Here is a 20,063-nt window from a genome sequence, read left to right on the forward strand (position 1 = left end):
TGCAGGCAAAATACTGTACATGTAATAAATAAATAAAGCTTAAAAAAAATGACACATAGGTGGTTGGTGACATTTTATATATTGATACAGATAAATATAAAAGCTCCAAAATGTAGACTTTTACAATTGTTTTGAAAATATTTTTATTTATGGACCACTGAGATGGCTCGGTGGGTAAAGAACTTGGCCTGAGTTTGATACCCAGGACCCATGCGGTGAAAAGGCAAAACAACTTCACCAGTTGTCCTTTGACCTCAATGTCTACTATGGCATATACATACGCTCCCTCCCTCCATAAAAGGTTGTTGGTGTGTGTAAGAGATAGAGAACATATTAGAGTATTATACAGATGAGTGTGCTTCTGCAGAGGCTAGAGGAGTACATTGGGTCTCCTGCTCACTAGCTTGCTTGTACTATCTCTGTCTGTCCTGTCCCCTGACCCCCATCTCTCTCTGTCTTCTCCTGAGACCAGGTCTCTCACTGAACCTGGATCTAGGCTATAGGCCAGCAAGCTTCAATGATCCTCTAGTCTCTGCCCCACTCCACCAGAGCTTGGATAGTTGGTACATGTGGCTATGTGGAGATTTGAACTTGGGCCTTCATGCTTGCTAAGCAAGCACGCTTACCTGCTTGGCCGTCTCCCTAACACCATTCATTTCTACAGTTTTAAAGAAAAAACGATTGTTTCCCTAATGAAGTTGTCACTAAAAATACTTTTTCCTTATCTTCTGTTTTGTGTATATATGCATTGTATGTACGAGTGTGTTTTGAGTGTGCGTGCACATATATGTGCCAGGTGAATGTAGAGGCCAAAGGTTAATGTTAGGTGTTTTCTTCTATCACTGTACACTTTGGTTTTTGAGGGGGTCAGAGCTCGCCAGTGGGCTGGACTAGCTGGCCAACAAGCTCTGTGTGTCTGTGTGTCAGTGCTGCGATTATAACTAGCTTTTAAGTTGGTACTAGAGCTTAAACTCAGGTCAGGGTTGACAGCAGCAGGCATCTTCTATCCCTGTCTACCTTTTTTGAGACAGGGCATCTGCTAGTTTCTGCCTTTCCCTACGCAGCACTAGGATCATGCCCATCTTTTTAGATGGCTGCCGGGGTCCACCTCGGGTCCTCAGGCTTGTACAGCAAGCACTTGACCAACTGAGCTGTCTCACCAGCCCCGTTGTTAGATTTTGACCAAGTGTTAGTGTCTGTCTTCTCATGCAGGTTTCTAACCGTGCTGTAATCTCTTGTCTTACAGCTGGGATTATCTCCCTTCTGGATGAAGAAGAGCCACAGCTTAAGGTATGAGTTGAAAAAAGTCACTTGGCTTACTATGGATTCTGTAAAACGTCTTTGGTTTTGATATCTACATTTCCTATCACTTGAAGTAGTCATCTTACAGCCTATAGCCAGCATTGAAATCTAGTTAGAAAAGACAACATTTTGATACTAGAAATTAATTTAAGGGTAACAAATGGTAAAATGGCACATGAGTAACCCTCCAGTTTCATTATCAACAGTAAGCACAAAACTTTTCTTTTTAGGTGTCATATGGTAGAAGGGAAGTGACCCCTACAAATTGTCCTTTTACCTCTACAGGCACAATGTGGCACATGAACACACACAGGCACGCACACACACATACACACAGCTAAAAAATGTAATAAAACAGTTGTCCTTAAAGTTAAAAAAAAAACTAGAATGTTCTACAAGTGACTCTAGATACCTGTATTCGAAGAAGCAAGCATTCATTATAAGAAGTAATAGTACGTATATAGTTTGCTATTTAATGTCTGAAAACAACCAAAAAATGAGTAAATCTAAGTATGTTAGTTCTTAAATTTTATGTATTTGGAGAAATATTACTAAAAATTTGGCAATAAATTTGTGGTCATTTTTTTGTTTTGTTTCTTGAGGACAGGGTCTTTCTACAAAACTTTGGCTATTCTGGATGGCCTTGAACTTGTCTCTACCTCCTGGGTGCTGGGATTAAAGGCAGGCACCACCACACCCAATCAATTGATGAACACTAAAAGGAAGCATGATGTTAAGTCTTTTTAAAATCCAGTTTTGTTTTATTTTACAGGAATTTGCACTACACAAATTGAATGCAGTTGTCAATGACTTCTGGGCAGAAATTTCAGAGTCTGTAGACAAAATGTAAGAAAATACTTTATTTCTACAAGTTTGGATAAAGTAGAATTGCTTATTAACTCATTTAGGAATCCACTGCTGATTTGTTGCTTTGATATTTGTATTTTGAGTTTTCAAGGAAGATGATAGCTTCCCTGTCCTTATTTCTTTCAGAGAAGTTTTATATGAAGATGAAGGTTTCCGGAGTCGGCAGTTTGCAGCTTTGGTGGCATCTAAAGTATTTTATCATCTGGGGGCTTTTGAGGAGTCTCTGAATTATGCTCTTGGAGCAGGTGACCTCTTCAATGTCAATGATAATTCTGAATATGTGGAAACTATTATAGGTAATTATCTTCCATCTGAGGATTTTATCTTGCAGATGTTTTACTTGCTGTAGTGGATATAGCCTTTTTATTCACTTTATCTGATGTTGATAGATTTTAGTTTAATTGGAAGTTCACAATCCTCTAATAGCATGAAACAGGCTACATTTTTACATCAGCTTCCTCTGAGTGCAGCTTGTCTCGGCAGTGATGGTCATCTCTAGTCCAGTAAGCAGTTTGGTGAAATGAAGACATCAGATTGTTATGAGTAACCAGTTAAATAATACTGATTTTTATAATTGTCTTTTTGATTGTTTGAGACAAGTTTTCAATATATAGTAGGCTGATTCTGGACTCAGAATTTTCTTGCCTTGGGCTCCCGAGTGCTGGGATTACTATAGGCATCTGTCACAGCTATCTTATATAGTTGCTGCTAATATAGGAAGTATTTGTGGTCACTCTTCATAGTCTTGGTAACAGCTGACTAGTGAGAAGGTGTTGATAGCCTTGTTGCACAAATGAGAAAACTAGTGTTTTAAGATGAAGAGGTACATGGCTATCAAATAGGAGGGTAAGAGATTAAAACCTAGATTGACCCACTCTAAAACTTTTATTGTTATTTTTTGTTGGTTCATTGAGGTGGGTTTTGCTATGTATGTAGCCCAATATAGCCTACAATTCCCTCTTAGCTCAGGCTATCATCAAACTTTTGATCTTCCTGCCTCCACCTCTGAAGTACTGGGATTGCAGTATGTACCACTACATCTGGCTCATTTATCGATTTTAGAAATATTGGTGTGGTATTCTGCCAGTGTAACAGAGACTTGAGATTATCCGCTTTTAAAGAGAAAGGGGTTTGTTGTTTTGTTTATTTATTTATTTATTTATTTGAGTCAGGGTTTCTCAGGCACTCCTGGTGGATATGGGTTCCATATCATACTAAGACAGTGTTTTATTCTGATTGGCTACCATTACTTGGAAAGTATTTGGCTTTCTTTGGAGTTGGTTTTTGAGCCTGTGGCATCATTATTCTACAAAGATAATTTACTTAGTTATTAATTTCAAGATATTTATTTTCAGATGTGAAATATATTCTTTGTGGTAATTACTATTACAGGCCTTTTTAAATATTTTGTGTAATGACAAGTATTTTTTTTTTAAAAATGAAGTAGCAACTATTTGTATTAATTGAATTAATCAAATGATTAATATAATTAGAAATGTTTGGGATAATACCAGTTTTGTTGGTGTTGATGTGTGGTCCTCTTTTGTAACTATCATAAAAATGACTTAATTGAGAGTATTAAGTCCTAACATTTTAAATCTTTGTACTTATGTGTAGTGTTCATGATCATAAATACATTCTTCTTTTCTGGGAGTTTAAAAAGTTTACAAAAGAATTATTTTATTTTCCCCATAGCAAAATGCATTGATCATTATACCAAACAGTGTGTAGAAAATGCAGATTTACCTGAAGGAGAAAAAAAGCCAATTGACCAGAGATTGGAAGGCATTGTGAATAAAATGTTCCAGCGATGTCTCGATGATCACAAGTATAAGCAAGCGATTGGCATTGCCCTGGAGACCAGGAGACTAGATGTCTTTGAGAAGACTATACTGGAATCTGTAAGTAGCCAATGTCATTTAGAGATTGGGATTGAGGGGAAATCAGTAGAACAAAGTGTTCAAGCAGAAACTCCTTTTTTGTTTGATTTTGTTTTGTTTTTCAAGTCATGGTTTCTTTGTGTAGCCCCAGCTGTTATGGAACTAGCTCTGTAGACCAGGCCGACCTCAGAGATTCGCCTGTCCCTACCTCCCGAGCGCTAGGATTAAAGATGTGTGCACTGCCCCTGCCACCTGGTCATACTTATTTTTTAGAATACTTTTTATTGATTCTCTGACAATCTCATGCATGTCCGTGGTGTATTTAGGTCATATCCACTCCCACTTTCCTCTTCACACTCCTAGATGTCCCCAGCATGTCCCTTTCCCACCTCATGACCTCCTGTTTTTCTTTCATTGCACTTTATTTATTTGTGTGCTGTCTGTGTAGAACACACGTGTGCCACGGTGCATGCAGAGAAATCAGAAGACAATGAGAATTGGTTCTTTCCTTCACGTGGGTCTTGGGAATTGAACTTAGGTCAGTCTTGGCAACAAGTGTCTTTACCTGCTGTGTCACCAAACTGGCCTGTCCTTTCTCTCATAACTTGTAGAGTCTAATTAGTGCTTCCTGCATGTGCATAGTGCTCCCACTGTATTGCAGGCCACTAGTGGCCACACCCCAAAGAAAAATTACTTCCCTTCCCCAGCAGCCATCAGTGGCTTCTAGCGCCTCTGCTGCTTCTAGTCTCTTGAGCCTTCCCCTCATCCACAGTGGAATGTTGTCTGGCTTGAGCCTCTGCAGATCTTGTGCAAGTGACCAAGCCTCAATAAATTCATGAGTACAATGATCCTATCATGTCTACAAGATGGCCTTGTGCAGTCGCCTCGTTCCTCCTCACCCTTCAGTTTTAATAATCTATAGTCTCTCTATTCCTCAATGTTCCCTGCTCCTTGGAGTGGTGGGTACAAACATCCTGAGCACTCAACAGTCATTTATTCTCAGCTCTTTGACCAGTAATAAGTCTCTGCATTGACTATTGTCCACTGCAAAAAGAAGCTGACTGACTGAGATCGATAGCCCCACTAACCCATGGTTAGAAACTATTTAGAAGGTATCTGACAAGATGTCCATTTAACAAAGCAAGAATATCAGAGGTTTGAGTCAGTGAGAGACGAAGATAGTCGTATCACATTGTGCTTTCTGACTTTTGAGAGAATGCGAGGAGCAGGTCAAAGGGGCTCTATCTAGCAGCAAGCTAGGAGAAGGTAATTGTAAAGCACAGCGTTTGGATTTGGACAGTAAGGTTTTTATAATAGTAGTATGACTGTTATTCTGTGAATGCTCACATAGTGATGTCCTGATTGATCACTTAGTAGTATTAAATAATTGTCACTCCTTTTTGTTTTTATTTTTATTTTGGTTTTGGTTTTGTTGCTTTTCTGAAATAGGGTCACATGCAGGCCACTCTGACCTCAAATTTGAATTCCTGATCCTTCTTCCTATATCATCCAAGGTGTGGGATCATGAATGTATACCAGTGTGCCTAGTCTTTCATTTCATTTTTTTCCATAAGGCTATTATATATATGTAATCACTCTTTTTTTTTTCATTTTTTTAAATTATTTTATACAACAAAGTCCATTTAAATGAAAACAAACATTTATAGACAATATTTGGGAATTTGGGCGTTGTTCTTTCCAAACTACTTCCTGCTGGTAAGGGGTGCTGTCATGGGGGATTCGAAGAAGATTCAGAAATCCTGGCTGTAGTCTGTAAGGCTGTGTAATCACTCTTAAGATTCCTCCAAGCCATGTGTATGGCACGTGTTTTTAATCCAGCACTTGGAATGTAAGAAGGATTGACTGCGTTGTGAGACACTCTGGAAAAGCTGGAAAGGCACCTCAGAGGCAGAATGCTTTCCTGACTGATGCCTCCATCACAAAAACTAACCTCTTAACTGGTTTCAAGTTTTCTAGTTTTTTGGTTTTATTTTTGTTGTTGTTTTTGAAAGGGGGGGTTGGTTTTTCAAGACAGGGTTTCTCAGTAACTATAGAGCCAGTCCTGGAACTCACTCTGTAGATGGGTTTGAACTCACTGAGATCCGCCTGCCTCTGCCTCCTGAGGGCTGGGATTAAGAGAATGTGCCACCGCCGCCCAGCAGCTTTCTAATTTTTTATTAAGAATTTAAATCACTGACTGCTCTAAACACTAAATTAATTAATTAATTAAACAATTTGGATCTCTGCCAGGTGATAGTGGGGCACGCCATTCATCTCAGACCTTGAGAGGCAGAGGCAGGTGGATCTATGTAGGTTTGAGGCCAGCCTGGTCTACAAAGTGAGCACCAGGACAGGCTCCAAAATTACACAGAGAAACCCTGTCTCAAGCAAAGAGAAAGAAAAAAAGGAGGAGGAGACAAAAACAAACCAGTGGAGGAGGAGGAGAAGACAAAAACAAGCCAGTTTGGTCTCTAAATGTACACAATGCTTCAGTAACTAGATAATGAAACGATTTTAAATTGTTTTTCAGAATGATGTTCCAGGAATGCTAGCTTACAGCCTCAAGCTCTGCATGTCTTTAATGCAGAATAAGCAGTTTCGGAATAAAGTATTGAGAGTCCTGGTTAAAATCTACATGAACTTGGAGAAGCCCGATTTCATCAATGTTTGTCAGGTATTTCTCCATCACCTTACTCCATGCTACACCACCGCCCCGCTGCATGCTAGCATAGTCAAGTTTTGTTATGCCGAGTTACTATGATGGCTTCATACAGGTAACTTAGTTGATCGTTACACATCCTGTGAGGATAAGAGACATGGTTTGTATTCCTTCTTACTGATAAATGGACTCTCATAACACTTAAAAATTATTTTGCTACAATGTATTCTTTGTATTTATATATATTCTTTATTCAGTTTGATATAATATATGGTCTCATTACTCAAAACACAACTAAACATTGGGTATATTTTATTTCTTTTAATTTCTTTACCACTTAAAATTTTCAAGTAGCATAGAAAATATGAAGTAAAGCCTGACTTTTCCCCTTCTCTTCTTCTCTTAGGCCCTTGCCTAAAGGTAATGGTAGACAGTCTCCCCAATTTACTACTCATTTAGGTCTACTTGACTGGAGATATGCATGGTTTGCTTTGAAGCAATTAATACACTGTATATACTTTTATATACTGATTAAGTGCATAGCATTTTGTTTCATATTAACTATAGTGAATACAATTTTACATATATATATATATATATATATATATATATATATATATATAGTGTGTGTGTGTTACATATACATATGTCACCTTTAAAAAATAATTCAGAATGTAACTTGAGGTAGAAAGTACCAGGTGAAAAAATGTCCACATTGAAATTGCTTCAAGTCAACACAGGGTTCTAAGTTTATTTGTTGGTTTGTTTCTTTCTTTCTTTTTAATGTCACCCACAGTCAATTTAATATTTAACATTGTATTTCTTTTTACTTTTCTTTGCATGTTTTTGAAGTTCTGTTTCTAAATTATTATTTTTAATGTTCATATATAATGGTTCTTTGCCTCTTCTTCTGGTTCAATTTCTTTCCTTATAGACAATAATATTTTAGGTGTTTTACCCGCTTTAGTAAAATTTAATGACTTACTGTGGTTATTGGGTACATTAACTCTGCCTTACTTAAGCATTCCTTACTAGTCACTTTGTTTCCATTATTTCCTGTTCTTAATTTATTATAATTCTGATTATTTGTTCTTCTTGAAATTGAGTAATTTGCTACTTATTAGGGAATAATAACATTTAAGCTGAGTTTTTAAAAATTAAACGGAGTTATTGAAAGACTAGTTTTGTTTAAACACATAGAAGTTTCAACTGAAGTAAGGGAAATGCTTTAAAATTATAATTTTGATTATGTGTGTCCTAGCCCAGCACAGTACATTATGTGTTAAATCAATGATTGATTCTGAACATTATATGGCAGTAAAGGAAATACAGGTTAAAAAGTACTAGATATAAATTGTGGCCAGGCAGTGGTGGCACACACCTTTAATCCCAGCACTCAGGAGGCAGAGGCAGGCAGATCTCATGATAGCCTAGTCTACAGAGTTCTAGGACAGCCAGAGCTACCCAGAGAAACTGTAAACAAATACATGAATAAATTATGGATGTGATTAAAAGAAGTGAAGATTGCTGGGTGTGGTGGTGCACATATTTAATCACAGTCACTCAGAAGGCAGAGCCAAGCAGATACCTGTTTGAGCTGAGGCTAGTCTGGTCTATATACATAACAAGTTCCAGGGCAATCAGCTAGTTAGAGATACACAATGAAATCTGTCTCAAAAAAAAAAAGAAAGAAAAGAAAATATTGAAAATTGATTCAGCAGCTAATGTTGAATGCTACTAGCCACAAAGCACAATATTAGGTCTGTGAATGTCATTTTTAGGAAAAATTTACTTACTATTAGATTCTGAAATGGAATGCTAGACTAGATAAGTCTGTTCTGGTTTTTATTGTGGACTATTTTGTTGTACTCTAACTTTCTTCATATGAAGTTTTCAGTTACTGTATGCTTTTTCTTTATTTCAGTGCTTAATTTTCTTAGATGATCCTCAGGCTGTGAGTGATATCTTAGAAAAGCTGGTAAAGGAAGACAACCTGTTGATGGCCTATCAGATTTGTTTTGATTTGTATGAAAGTGCTAGCCAGCAGTTTTTATCATCTGTAATCCAGAATCTTCGAACTGTTGGTACACCCATTGCTTCTGTGCCTGGATCTACTAATACGGGTACTGTGCCAGGATCAGAGAAAGACAGGTATAAGTATCTTCCTCTGCATTAGCGTTAACTGCACAATCTTTATTTCATCTGGGGACTACATAGAAAATTCATTGATAGTAGATTTTAAGAATAAATAAGTTTAACTATTAGCTTCTATAGATTGCCCTATAATAGGCAGAGTAAGGACCACCAAGATAAATCCTTCTAGCAAGAAAGAAATGATTAAGTGGAAGGGCAAGCGTGTCAGATAGCATGTGACTACTTAATTTTATATTAAAATATGTGGGATGGATGTGCCAAGATATTTGTCTCAGATTCATCAGGGTTAACTAGTAAGAAATGTTCTGGGCTCCGCACTTCTATTAAAGCCAAGTAAACAGTATCTTGGTCTCATGCAATATGCACTTTCCCCCACATATCCTTATACATTTAGACCAGTTACTTAAAATGTTTATGTCTTCCCTCTCATCTGTTAATGCCTTCCTCATACATTTCAAGCAAAATTCTGGGTATAGGAAGTATCCTTCAAGGCTCGACAGTTATATCCACAGGCTCTGCATTGATTGGCTAGACTGATTGGGGAGGTTCCGTCCCTAGACAGTGCAGTATAACCACTATTTACATGGTATGCTGATGGGTTTTTGCAAACTTGACACAAGTTCGAGTCATCTGAGAAGAGGGATCTCAGTTGAGACCCTCCATCAGGATGCCTATAGGCAAGTCTATGGGGCAATTACTTGATTAATGTGGTAGGCACAGGGGTATTGCTGTCCCTGTACAGTTGGCCCTGGGTTGTAGAAAAGAGTGAGCTGAACAAACCATAGGAACATTCAGTAAGCAGTGTCCTCCATGGCCTCTGCTTTAGTTCTGCCTTCTGATTCCTGCGTGTCTTCCCTTCCTGACTTCCCCTCATGATGGACTGAGATTGGGACATTTAAGCCAAATGGACAAATTGGTATTGCTGTGAAGTACTTGACCATGCAGTTTTTTGGAAGGACTGTTAGGTATTTGAAGTTTGAATGCTTAGAGCTTAATGGGCTGTTCTGTGGAAGCTTGGAAGATTCATTTTATCTCTTCTTTCCCACTGATCTATTTCTTTCCTTATATGAGTATTATCTTTAGTATTACTAAGATTTATGTCTTAAAATCAGATAATATAGGATGTTCTTATCCCAAGGCTGAGGACCCTTATAAATTCTATGTAAGCACTATACCACTGAGGTACATCTCAAACCCCCAGACTCACAGTTTCAGTCTTTTTTTTTTTTTTTTTTTTTTTTTTTCCATTGTGGCTATTGTAGATTTGTTTATTTCTCTGAGCCTGTGTGGATTTTGACTGGAATTGTGTTGAATCTCTTCACTGAAATCTCATAATACTGAACCTGTAACCCTGATCGTGTTCAGCTCATATCTATGCACATGCTACTTTTCTTCATTTATTTGTTTTCTTTTTCTCAGTGGCATGTTACAGATAACATTCAAGTGTGTATTGTTGTTTTTGATCCTATTATGTGGTATTTTAAATTTTATTTCCAGTTTTTTGTTGGTACTATATGGAAATATAAATTTTTTTTTTTCTTCCAAGACAGTGTTTCTGTATAACAAACAGCTCTGACTGGCCTGGAGCTCACAAAGATCCACCTGCCTCTGCCTCCCGAGTGCTGGGATTAAAGGCGTGTGCCACCACTGCCCAACTAGAAATTCCTTTGTTTGTTTGTTTGTTTGTTTTGTTTTGTTTTTATTTTGTTTTTTGAGACGGTTTCTCTGTTCTTTTGGAACCTGTCCTGGAACTAGCTCTTGTAGACCTGGTCTCGAACTCACAGAGATCAGCCTGCCTCTGCCTTCCCGGTGCTGGGATTAAAGGCATACGCCACCACTGCCAGGCTTAGAAATTCTTGATTAAAAGTTTTTTTCTTTGTTCTTGAATTCTTTTGAAAAGTCATTCTATGTTTATTTGCTATTATGTTCATTGTGTTAATTTTTTCTGAATTAATCTTTTTTCTAAAATGATTTTTTTTCTCATTTGTAAATTTCTACTAGTTGTATTTAAATTTCTTAGTTTTTCTAATTTGTTTTGTTTTGAGATATAAGCTCTACCCAGGCTGGCCAGAGTACTGGGGTGATATAGGCATTAGCTGCTGTGACCAGTATTATGTGGTGCTAGAAATTGAACCTGGAGAAATTGCTGTGCAGACACTCTAACAAATGAGCTATGCACTTAGCCAATTCAATTCCCTTTTTTATCTGAAATCATTTTCTTTTTCTTCTCTTCTTTTTATTTTTTTAAAGAAAGAGTCACTATGTAACCCTGGCAAGCCCACAACCCAGGCTGGCCTCGAACTCATAGAGCTCTACCTGTCTGCATCCTTAATGCTGGAATTACAGGCACGAGCCACAATGTCTATAATGTCTCATAAATAATACTGGATAAAATTTTACTTTATTTACTAAAACAAGGTTGCCTAAACTTTTACAAAGGTGGCTCACTTCAGGTCATTTCTCTAGTTTCTGTGTTCCCTAAACTTCTTCGTGTGTTGTGTTTCCTCTGCACATTGTTTTCTCTAGAGTGTTATACTTTGACCCAGAGGGTAGTATTGGCTGTGTGGTTTTAAAGTTGTGGGGGTCCCAGATAGTTTTACCTAACACTATTTTTTTTTTAGCTGCTGGTGGTTCATCTCCACTGAACTATTTTGGGAATGGACAGGATACTTTTTTGTCCCCTGATTTTGTTGTATTTATTATTCACAGAGTTTGCTAACCCAGATTTGTTTGTTTTAAAGAGTTTATTGGGGGAAATTCAATATCTGTTTCCTCCATCGTAGAGATATAAGAATCTTCTTCCTTAATGAGTAATACCCACAAAGTAAATATATTTTCCTCTAGAATAATTTGGCTGTTGTTCAGATCTACAGTACAACTAAATTGCCTGCACCTTCTATTTTAAGAGATTTATTGAAGTGTTGGTCGTTAACTTTCTTCATTTTAGTGACCCTATGGAAACGGAGGAGAAGACAGGCAATGCACTGGTAGGGAAGACACCGGATGTGGTGAGTGGACCTTCAGTTACTGTTCAAAGTAGTCTCAAGGGGGTTTTCTTTTCTTTAGGGGTGGGGGAGCAGGGAGGATCAAGGGACACTGTCACTGTGTAGCATGGCTGGAATTCACTGTAATAGATCAGAGTAGAATAAATTCTGCCTGAGGAGTGTTGGGATTAAAGGTGAGTACTACCAAGACCAGCACATTGTTTTAAATACTTGATATATATTTGAATTTTTGAAAGTTTTTTGTTTGTTTTTTATGCCAGAGTCATTTTATAAAAATGGATTTTCTGTAAAAGGTATTTTTGAAAATTCATCCAGAGAACCCAGGTTTAATTCCAGCACCTACATTGTGGTTCACAACTGTCTGTAACTCCAATTCTAGGGAATCATTTACCTGCTTCTGGTCTCTATGGGCACCTGGCATTCAAATGGTTCATAACCAATCCATGAAGGCAAACACCCATACACATAAAATAAAAATAAACAAGTCTTTGGTTTTTCAGGACAGAGTTTCTCTGTGTAACATGTTTAGCTGTCCTGGAACTATAGACCAAGCTGGCCTCAAGCTCACATAGATCTGCCTGCTTCTGCCCCCAAGTGCTGGGATTAAATATAAGCACCACTACCACCCAGCTAAACACATCTTTAAAAATAAATAAGAGTGCCAGGCAATGGTAGTACACACTTTTAATCCCCACACTCAGGAGGTAGATGCAGGTAGATCTCTGAATTTAAGGCTAACCTGGTCTGTATAGAGAGTCAGTCCAGGATAGTCAGGGCTGAACAGAGAAACCCTGTCTTGAAAAAGATGGATGGATGAAAGGATGGATGCATGCTACCATGGGGGCCTGGGAGGTAGCCTAGTTGTTAGAAGTGTATGCTGCTGTTTCAGAGGACCTTAGTTTGGTTTCCAGCACCCATGTTGGGAGGCTTATAACCACCTGTAGCTCTGTAGCTCCCATGTCTGAGAGATCTGATGCTTTCTTCTGAATTTTGAGGGCACCTGCACACACATGGCATACATTCATACAAGCACATACACATACAAATAAAAAAGAATCATAAAATAAATCTTGGTTTTAAAAGCTACATTGGGATAGATTGTTCTTCTCTCAAACTTGTAGTCTTATCTCAGTGGAATGTGATAAAGAAAGGAAATTGTGTTTCTTCCAAACATTGACAGTTGAATTTTTTAGATACTATCGTTAAAATATGAGGGAAGAAGGGTAAGGGTGTGTGTGTGTGTGTGTGTGCATGCATGCAACTGTGACTGCTTTCATTGGTTTAAGGCTGATGAAATAAAATTGGGTTAGTGAATTTTATTAATAATAAATTTTCATTCTTTTTTGTTTTGGCAGAGTCCAGAGCCCAAGGACCAGACATTGAAAATGATTAAAATTTTAAGTGGTGAAATGGCTATTGAATTACACCTGCAATTCTTAATACGAAATAATAACACAGACCTCATGATTCTGAAAAATACAAAGGTAGAACATTTCCCATAATGGAGCATTCTTTTACATCTTGTTGAAGGCTTTGTTTTGTTTCCTATAATGAAGGAAATTGTTAGTTTTTGTAAAAATACCAATGAGTGTGGCTGAATTCAGTGCAAGAACATCTACTGAACATGTGTGAATGTATCCCTGGATTTACCCCCCAGCACTAAAATAGATCAGTGAGTAGTGAAAACTCTCACTTACTGGAGGAAAAGGAATTAACAAAGATTGATTTCCTTTTATGTGTGCTAGTCTCTTGTTGAGAAATGTGGTGAATTTTTTTGTTTGATTTTAAATACATTTTTATTTTTTTGTATTCACTTAACAGTTGAACATTGTAGCACAATCAAGATTTTGTTGTTACATTATTGAGATATTGATCCAAACAAATTTTAATTTTTGAATAGGCATGATTACTATTTAGTTCCGAAATTTTCTAAAGAGCTAGAGTGATAGATAGCTCAGTTGGTAAATGCTTAGTTGTTTTTTAAACACAAAGACATGAGTTCTGTACCCAGACCCACCAAAAAAAAAAAGGTGGATGTGAGGGTAAATGTTTGGAACATGGGTGATTCCTCAGGGCCCACTAGCTAACCAGCCTAGCCTCTTGATCTCCAGGCCAGTGAGAAACCCTGTCTCCAAAAGCAAGAGGTGACAGGTGTACTCATCTATTATTGCTGTGCCCACTGCTCTCTTTGCAGTATACTAAATAAACTTTTCTTTCTTAGAAGTAAAAAATTTTATGTAAAAAGATAAATAGCATTAAAAAAATATTTGTTCTTCCTTACTCAGTATCCCTTCTCATAGACACTTGTTCTTTTCTTACAGCCGTACACGGTTCAGTGACTGAACAGGATTCGATTTAGGCATGTATATAGTGCCTTTTGAAACCTTAAATTCACGTTTACAGATGGCAAAAAGATACGGACTCACATAATTTGTCAATAAGTTAGGGCTTTGGAGGTAGTTCAGGAATAGAGTGTTTGTCTGAAATGTAAAAAAGCCTTGGTTTATATACCCGGCACTATAACTACATTCCTACATTGATGCATTTATAATTTGGTGACTGCCAAGGGTGCATGCAGGTCAGAAGAGTCGTAGCATTGCTACTTAAGTTACCCCAATACCTTGGACCCTTAAACAAGATGCTGAAGAGAAATTTCTGAATAGTTAACTACATAGTTAAACTATTCAGAAGAGAAGAGGAGTAGGAAATCTATAAATTCACACTTCAAATCTGTGATTGAGCCAGGTGTTGTAATGTAGGCCTAGAATCCATAGATTTAGGAGGTGAAGGCAGAAATATCAGGAGTTCAAGCATGTTCAGGCCTGCTTGAGCTACATGAATATCTGTCCCATAAAACAAAAATCTGATTGTGACCTTAGGTTAGTAATAATTATACCACAAATAATACTACTTGTTTTGTTTTTGCAGACTAGCTATTTCATCTTTATAAGGAAATGTCTCCAGATTCATATTTTAATTTTGGTACAAAATTGGATGTGTACAAGTGTATGTGAGTGAGTGTATGTATGTATAAATACTTTGCCAGTGATAAGGAGTCTGTACTTGTTTTTGTAGGATGCAGTACGAAATTCTGTATGTCATACAGCAACTGTAATAGCAAATTCATTCATGCACTGTGGTACTACCAGTGACCAGTTTCTTAGGTAAATATGCCTGGAGAATTCCACTGTGGTGGAATTTTTTTTTTTTTTTTTTTTTTTTTTTAAATTATCTGTATTCCTATGTGTATGGGTAGAGTATGTACAGTTGCATTTGGAGGCCAGAAGATGGTGTCAGATCCCCTGGAGCTGAAGTTACAGGAGGTTGTGAGCCATTGACTTGGGTGCTGGGAACTGATCTTGGGTTCTCTTATAAGAATAGTACCTGCTCTTAATCACTAAGCTGTCTCTCCAGACCTCTAAGTGGTTCTTAACAAAGACTCCATTGATAGTATTTCAGTAGTCTTGAATTTTGTTTTGCTTATTACATATATTTTTTTGTTTCATATTTATTTAAAGTGAAATTCATTACTTTTATTAGTTGCCTTGGTAACTGAAAGGAACAATTGATATAAATTATATTTATAAATGTATGATTTTCCTTTTATTCAGAGTAGGACTATATATCATGCATTTTAAGAATCTTCAGAGCTGGGCATTGATGGCACACACCTTTAATCCCAGCACTGGAGAGGCAAAGGTAGGAGGATCTCTGAGTTCCAGGACAGCCAAGGCTACGCAGATAAGCCTATCTCAAAAAAAAAAAAAAAAAAAAAAAAAAAAACCCTTGAGAATAGTAAGACATACATGTGTGCCTGAGAAGCTGAGGTAGGAGGGTCACTGATTAAAGACCAGTCTGGGCTATAGTGCTAGACTCTCCAAAAAGGGTACAGCTTACTTAGGAGGAAAGTTAGGATTAATAATGCTCAGGTTGCATTTTTTTTTTTTTTTCTTTTCTTATAGAGATAACTTGGAATGGTTGGCCAGAGCCACTAACTGGGCCAAATTTACTGCAACTGCCAGCTTGGGTGTAATACATAAGGTAATAATACATTTTATTCATTGTGACTGACCATCAGAGAAGAGGCCCATTTTTCTGGGGCTAAGAAGCATAAGTTTATTGTAATTCGTTATATGTTGTCAGGTCAGACCAGTCCTTGGATAGGAAAGGATAAAGAAGGCACTAAAAAAGTGTATTCCAACAGAAATCCCTTTCCTGTGATGACTAAGCCATTTTGTGACAGTTTATCTTAGTTTGGGGTTTCTGTTGCTATGAAGAAACACCATGACCACTGCAACTCTTATAAAGAAAATCATTTAATGGGGTAGCTTATAGTTTCAGAGGTATAGTCCATTATCATTACAGTAGGACATGGTAGCATGCAGGTAGACATGGTGCTGGAGAAGGAGCTTAAAAGCCTACATCTTGATCTGTGGGCAATAGGAAGTAAACTGAACTAGGCGTGGCTTGAGCATAGGAAACCTCAAAGCCTGTCCCCATAGTGACATAGGCTTTGTGTCTTTGAGAAACTCTCAGGCAAAATTCATATATAGGGCAACAAGAAACAAACAACAGGTATCTGCTAAACAAAAAATGGATTAGGGCTAGGTGCTAACACTCTAGAGCCAGGCCAGGTGTAGCCCAATGGGAATGCTGCCACTGTTTTCTAACCAGGGTGTGCCTAGATCTCTTAAAGACTCATATTGAGGAGTGGAGTTGTTAGGATGAGAGCATGTTCTGTTACCTTCTTCAGCAAGTGGGCATTCTGTGGAGAAGATGGTACATCTGTGTTCCTCCACCTTTTTCTTACCTCTTGTGACAGGGTCATGAGAAGGAAGCATTACAGTTAATGGCAACATACCTTCCCAAGGATACTTCTCCAGGATCAGCCTATCAGGAAGGTGGAGGTCTCTATGCACTGGGTCTCATTCATGCCAATCATGGTGGAGACATAATTGACTATCTCCTTAATCAGCTCAAGAATGCCAGCAATGATGTAAGTATTGGGATGAAAAAATAAATTTCCATTATTTGAGAATCTAGGACAGTGATTCTCAGCCTGTGGGTTGCAACCACTTTGGGGATCAAATGGCCCATTCACACGTCAGATAACCTTCATATCAGATATTTACATTACAGTTCATAATAGTAGCAAAATTACAGTTATGAAGTAGTAATAAAGTAATTTTATGCTTGGGGCTTACCACAACATAAGGAACTGTATTAATGGGAAGGTATTAATTGGGAAGGTTGAGAACCACTGATCAAGGAGTGTAAGGAGTACGGTTTTTCCACCCGCCGCCTGGTCTTGTCCTGCCGCCACGCCGCCAGCCCCAAATAATGCACAGAGACTCTGTATTTGATACAATGCTATTGGCCAGGTGCTAGTTTCTTATCGGCTAGCTCTGTCTTAATTATTAACCCATTTCTGTGTATTTCCACGTGATCTTACCGAGAACAGAGGAATGGCGGTTCTGTTCTCTCCAGGCTCTCCATCCTGACTCCTCCTTACTACTTCCTCTTCCTCCTTGTCTCCTAATCCCTCCTATCTTCCTTTCCTATTGGCCAACAGTGCTTTATTTATTAACCAGTATGAGAAACATATACAGAATGACATCTCCCATCAAAGGAGATTATAAATTTGCTCAGTATTCCAGTGGATAGATTTCTAAGGATTTGGGAATACCAAAAATAATACTTTCCATAGTAATTTAGGAGTTTGTATTGGTTCTGTTTTTGTTTGAGTTTTGGTTTTCTTGAGAGGGTCTTGCTATTTAACCCAGGCTCCTTCCTCACTCTCTTGAGTGCCAAAATTACACAAAGCAGTCCTCCCACTATCCTTTTTTTCTTTTCTTTTCTTTTTTTTTTTTTTAAGGTAACTCCCTTTTCTTTCTCTGCAAGTTAAAATTGTACGTTTTAGTCCTTTAAAACCAGGTGAAATAAGCAAGACATCATTTTAATTGTCCCTAAAACATACAGTAGTCTCAGTTAAGTATCTTGGAATGTTATTACTGTATTGATCTTATTTCTCACCTGGATTAACTATCATTTTAAAGGAAATGCAGGATGTCCAAAATAGCATATACTCTGAGAAATCAGTATTATTGCTTATTTTAATCATTGATAAGGTCTTTAATGTTATTCTTTTGAAAAAAAAATTGTTAAGCAGTCCTGTTATTTTAAATGAACCTGAGATAGGATTTTCGACTTTTAGCTTTCAGGTTCAAGTGAATTTTTAGAAAGTAGTTAAATGAAGCAGAACACCTTAGCCTCAAATTTCAGTGAAACAAATTGAGCCAAGAAGATAGTCTGTCTTGGCTAACAAGCTCCTCACACACGGTGTCTATGTCTGTACACACATCTTTACCTCATTTCCTCTCACACTAAACAAACAACAAAACATTAGTAAAAGAAGCCTCTTCTGACTGAAGCAAGGAGTTCATAATCAGAAGTATCTTATATAATTGATGAGGATATTGATGAACTAGGTTTTTACTTAAAGCTGAGCAACTCTGGGTGACGCCTTACATATCAAAAGGAGCTGATGTGGTTCTGTCTTCAGGAACCTGTTGTTATTATGACCAAACTTAAAATATTTTTGTTCTTGGATTTCTCTAATTGAAAACATTAAAATTCTAGAGATGGGTTGTTCTATTTCCCTGGCTTCAGTTAAGTGGGGTGGGATCCACCAAGTTCAGCCAATGGGGAAGAAGGGTTCCCAGAGCAGTGCTGGAGTGTTGTCAGTGAGAGCAAACTGCATTGAAATGGACGACCTCCAAAGCCTCCTTTTCAGATGAGGACGAGCTTTGTGCTCTGGCCCCATCCTGCTTGACAACCATATTTAGTAGGTGCTTTCTCCTGGGCCCACAAACATCTGCAGATTTCCCCTGCCTGCCTCCTAATCCTTCACTGGTACTTGCCTCTTAGTGTTCAGTCTTTCTCCTGTAAATTTATGGAGGTACACTGTCTATTTTCTCTCACATACTTCTCCAGTCACTGTTTGTACCACAGACGTCATACTTAAAATTGGTGAGGTTACCATGTGGCTCTTGATTATCTGATCTTTCTTAACAAGCCGCCCTCTGTATATTTCCTGTCAAAATATTTTTGACAGTTTCGAAGACGGGTCAAACAGTTTAAGATCATCCTCAACTACATAGTGAATTTGAAACCAGCCTGGGGGTGAGGGGAGTAGCGAGAGAGAGAACATATGTGTGTACTTTAGAACTAAAGTACTGCATTCTAGATTATCTGAACCAATGTTTTTTGCCTTAGATTGTTAGACATGGAGGCAGCCTAGGCCTTGGTTTGGCTGCAATGGGAACTGCACGACAGGATGTATATGATCTGCTGAAAACCAACCTTTATCAGGATGATGCTGTGACAGGTAAGCATTTGTCACTGAAAACAAACTTTGTAATTAATGTAATTGTGATTTTTTTTTTTTTTCTTTTTATAGCCTCTTTAAACAACTCAGGTTGAAGGGCTGGAGAGATGATTGCTCAGTGGTTAAGAGCACTCTCTGCTCTTCCAGAGTACCTGTGTTCAATTCTCAGCACCCACATGGTGGCTTACAACTGTTTATAGCCCCAGTTATAGGGAACCTGGCACCCTCACACAGACATACTTGCAGGCAAAACACCAATGCACATAAAAACAAATTTAAAAAAAACTCAGGATAAGAAAATTCTGCCTAGTTTTGCACTTGGCATTGCATTGGGCAGGATGGAGAAGGCTAGTATCCTAAAAATACAGTGGGTTTCTCTTGTTGAATAGGGAGTGGATTTTCTCCATTTAGTAGGTTTGTCTTATTACTTTCTTTTTCCTTTCTTCTTCTTCTTTTTTTTTTTTTTTTTTTTTTTAATTTAAATGTAGGCTTTCTAAAGGGGCCTATCCAGAGTGCTGTAACTGAAGTAATGTGGACAAATAGGACAGTTCTGTTTGTTTGTTTGATAGGTTGGTTTAGTTTTGGGGTGGGGTTGAAACAGGGTTTCTCTGTGTAGCTTTGTAGACCAAGCTGGCCTCATACTCACAGAGATTAACCTGCATCTGTCTCCCCAGTGCTGGGATTAAAGGCATGGGCCACCACTGCCTGGCACAAACAGAAAGTCTTAAAAAAGAACTATTGTGTCCTAAGCATATTCTATGGTGTTTGGTGAAAATGTTTTAAAAAAAAAATAGAAATTACCATAATGT

At 37.8% G+C, this 20,063-nt stretch overlaps 1 protein-coding gene across 1 annotated transcript in view; it reads left to right on the top strand.

The window, feature by feature from the left end:
* Positions 1-20,063, top strand: part of Psmd1 (proteasome 26S subunit, non-ATPase 1) — a 72,559-nt gene that overhangs the window by 4,844 nt on the left and 47,652 nt on the right. Inside the window, exons 2-13 of the mRNA XM_051190703.1 lie at positions 1,247-1,290; positions 2,075-2,148; positions 2,296-2,465; positions 3,865-4,070; positions 6,580-6,723; positions 8,633-8,859; positions 11,810-11,870; positions 13,223-13,351; positions 14,943-15,031; positions 15,830-15,908; positions 16,690-16,863; positions 19,143-19,254. Of these exons, the coding sequence (XP_051046660.1) occupies positions 1,247-1,290; positions 2,075-2,148; positions 2,296-2,465; positions 3,865-4,070; positions 6,580-6,723; positions 8,633-8,859; positions 11,810-11,870; positions 13,223-13,351; positions 14,943-15,031; positions 15,830-15,908; positions 16,690-16,863; positions 19,143-19,254 (1,509 nt within the window). The remainder of the gene's footprint in view (positions 1-1,246; positions 1,291-2,074; positions 2,149-2,295; positions 2,466-3,864; positions 4,071-6,579; positions 6,724-8,632; positions 8,860-11,809; positions 11,871-13,222; positions 13,352-14,942; positions 15,032-15,829; positions 15,909-16,689; positions 16,864-19,142; positions 19,255-20,063) is intronic.

Source organism: Phodopus roborovskii, unplaced genomic scaffold (assembly GCF_943737965.1).
Source record: "Phodopus roborovskii unplaced genomic scaffold, PHOROB, whole genome shotgun sequence".
Classification (NCBI taxonomy): Eukaryota; Metazoa; Chordata; class Mammalia; order Rodentia; family Cricetidae; genus Phodopus; species Phodopus roborovskii.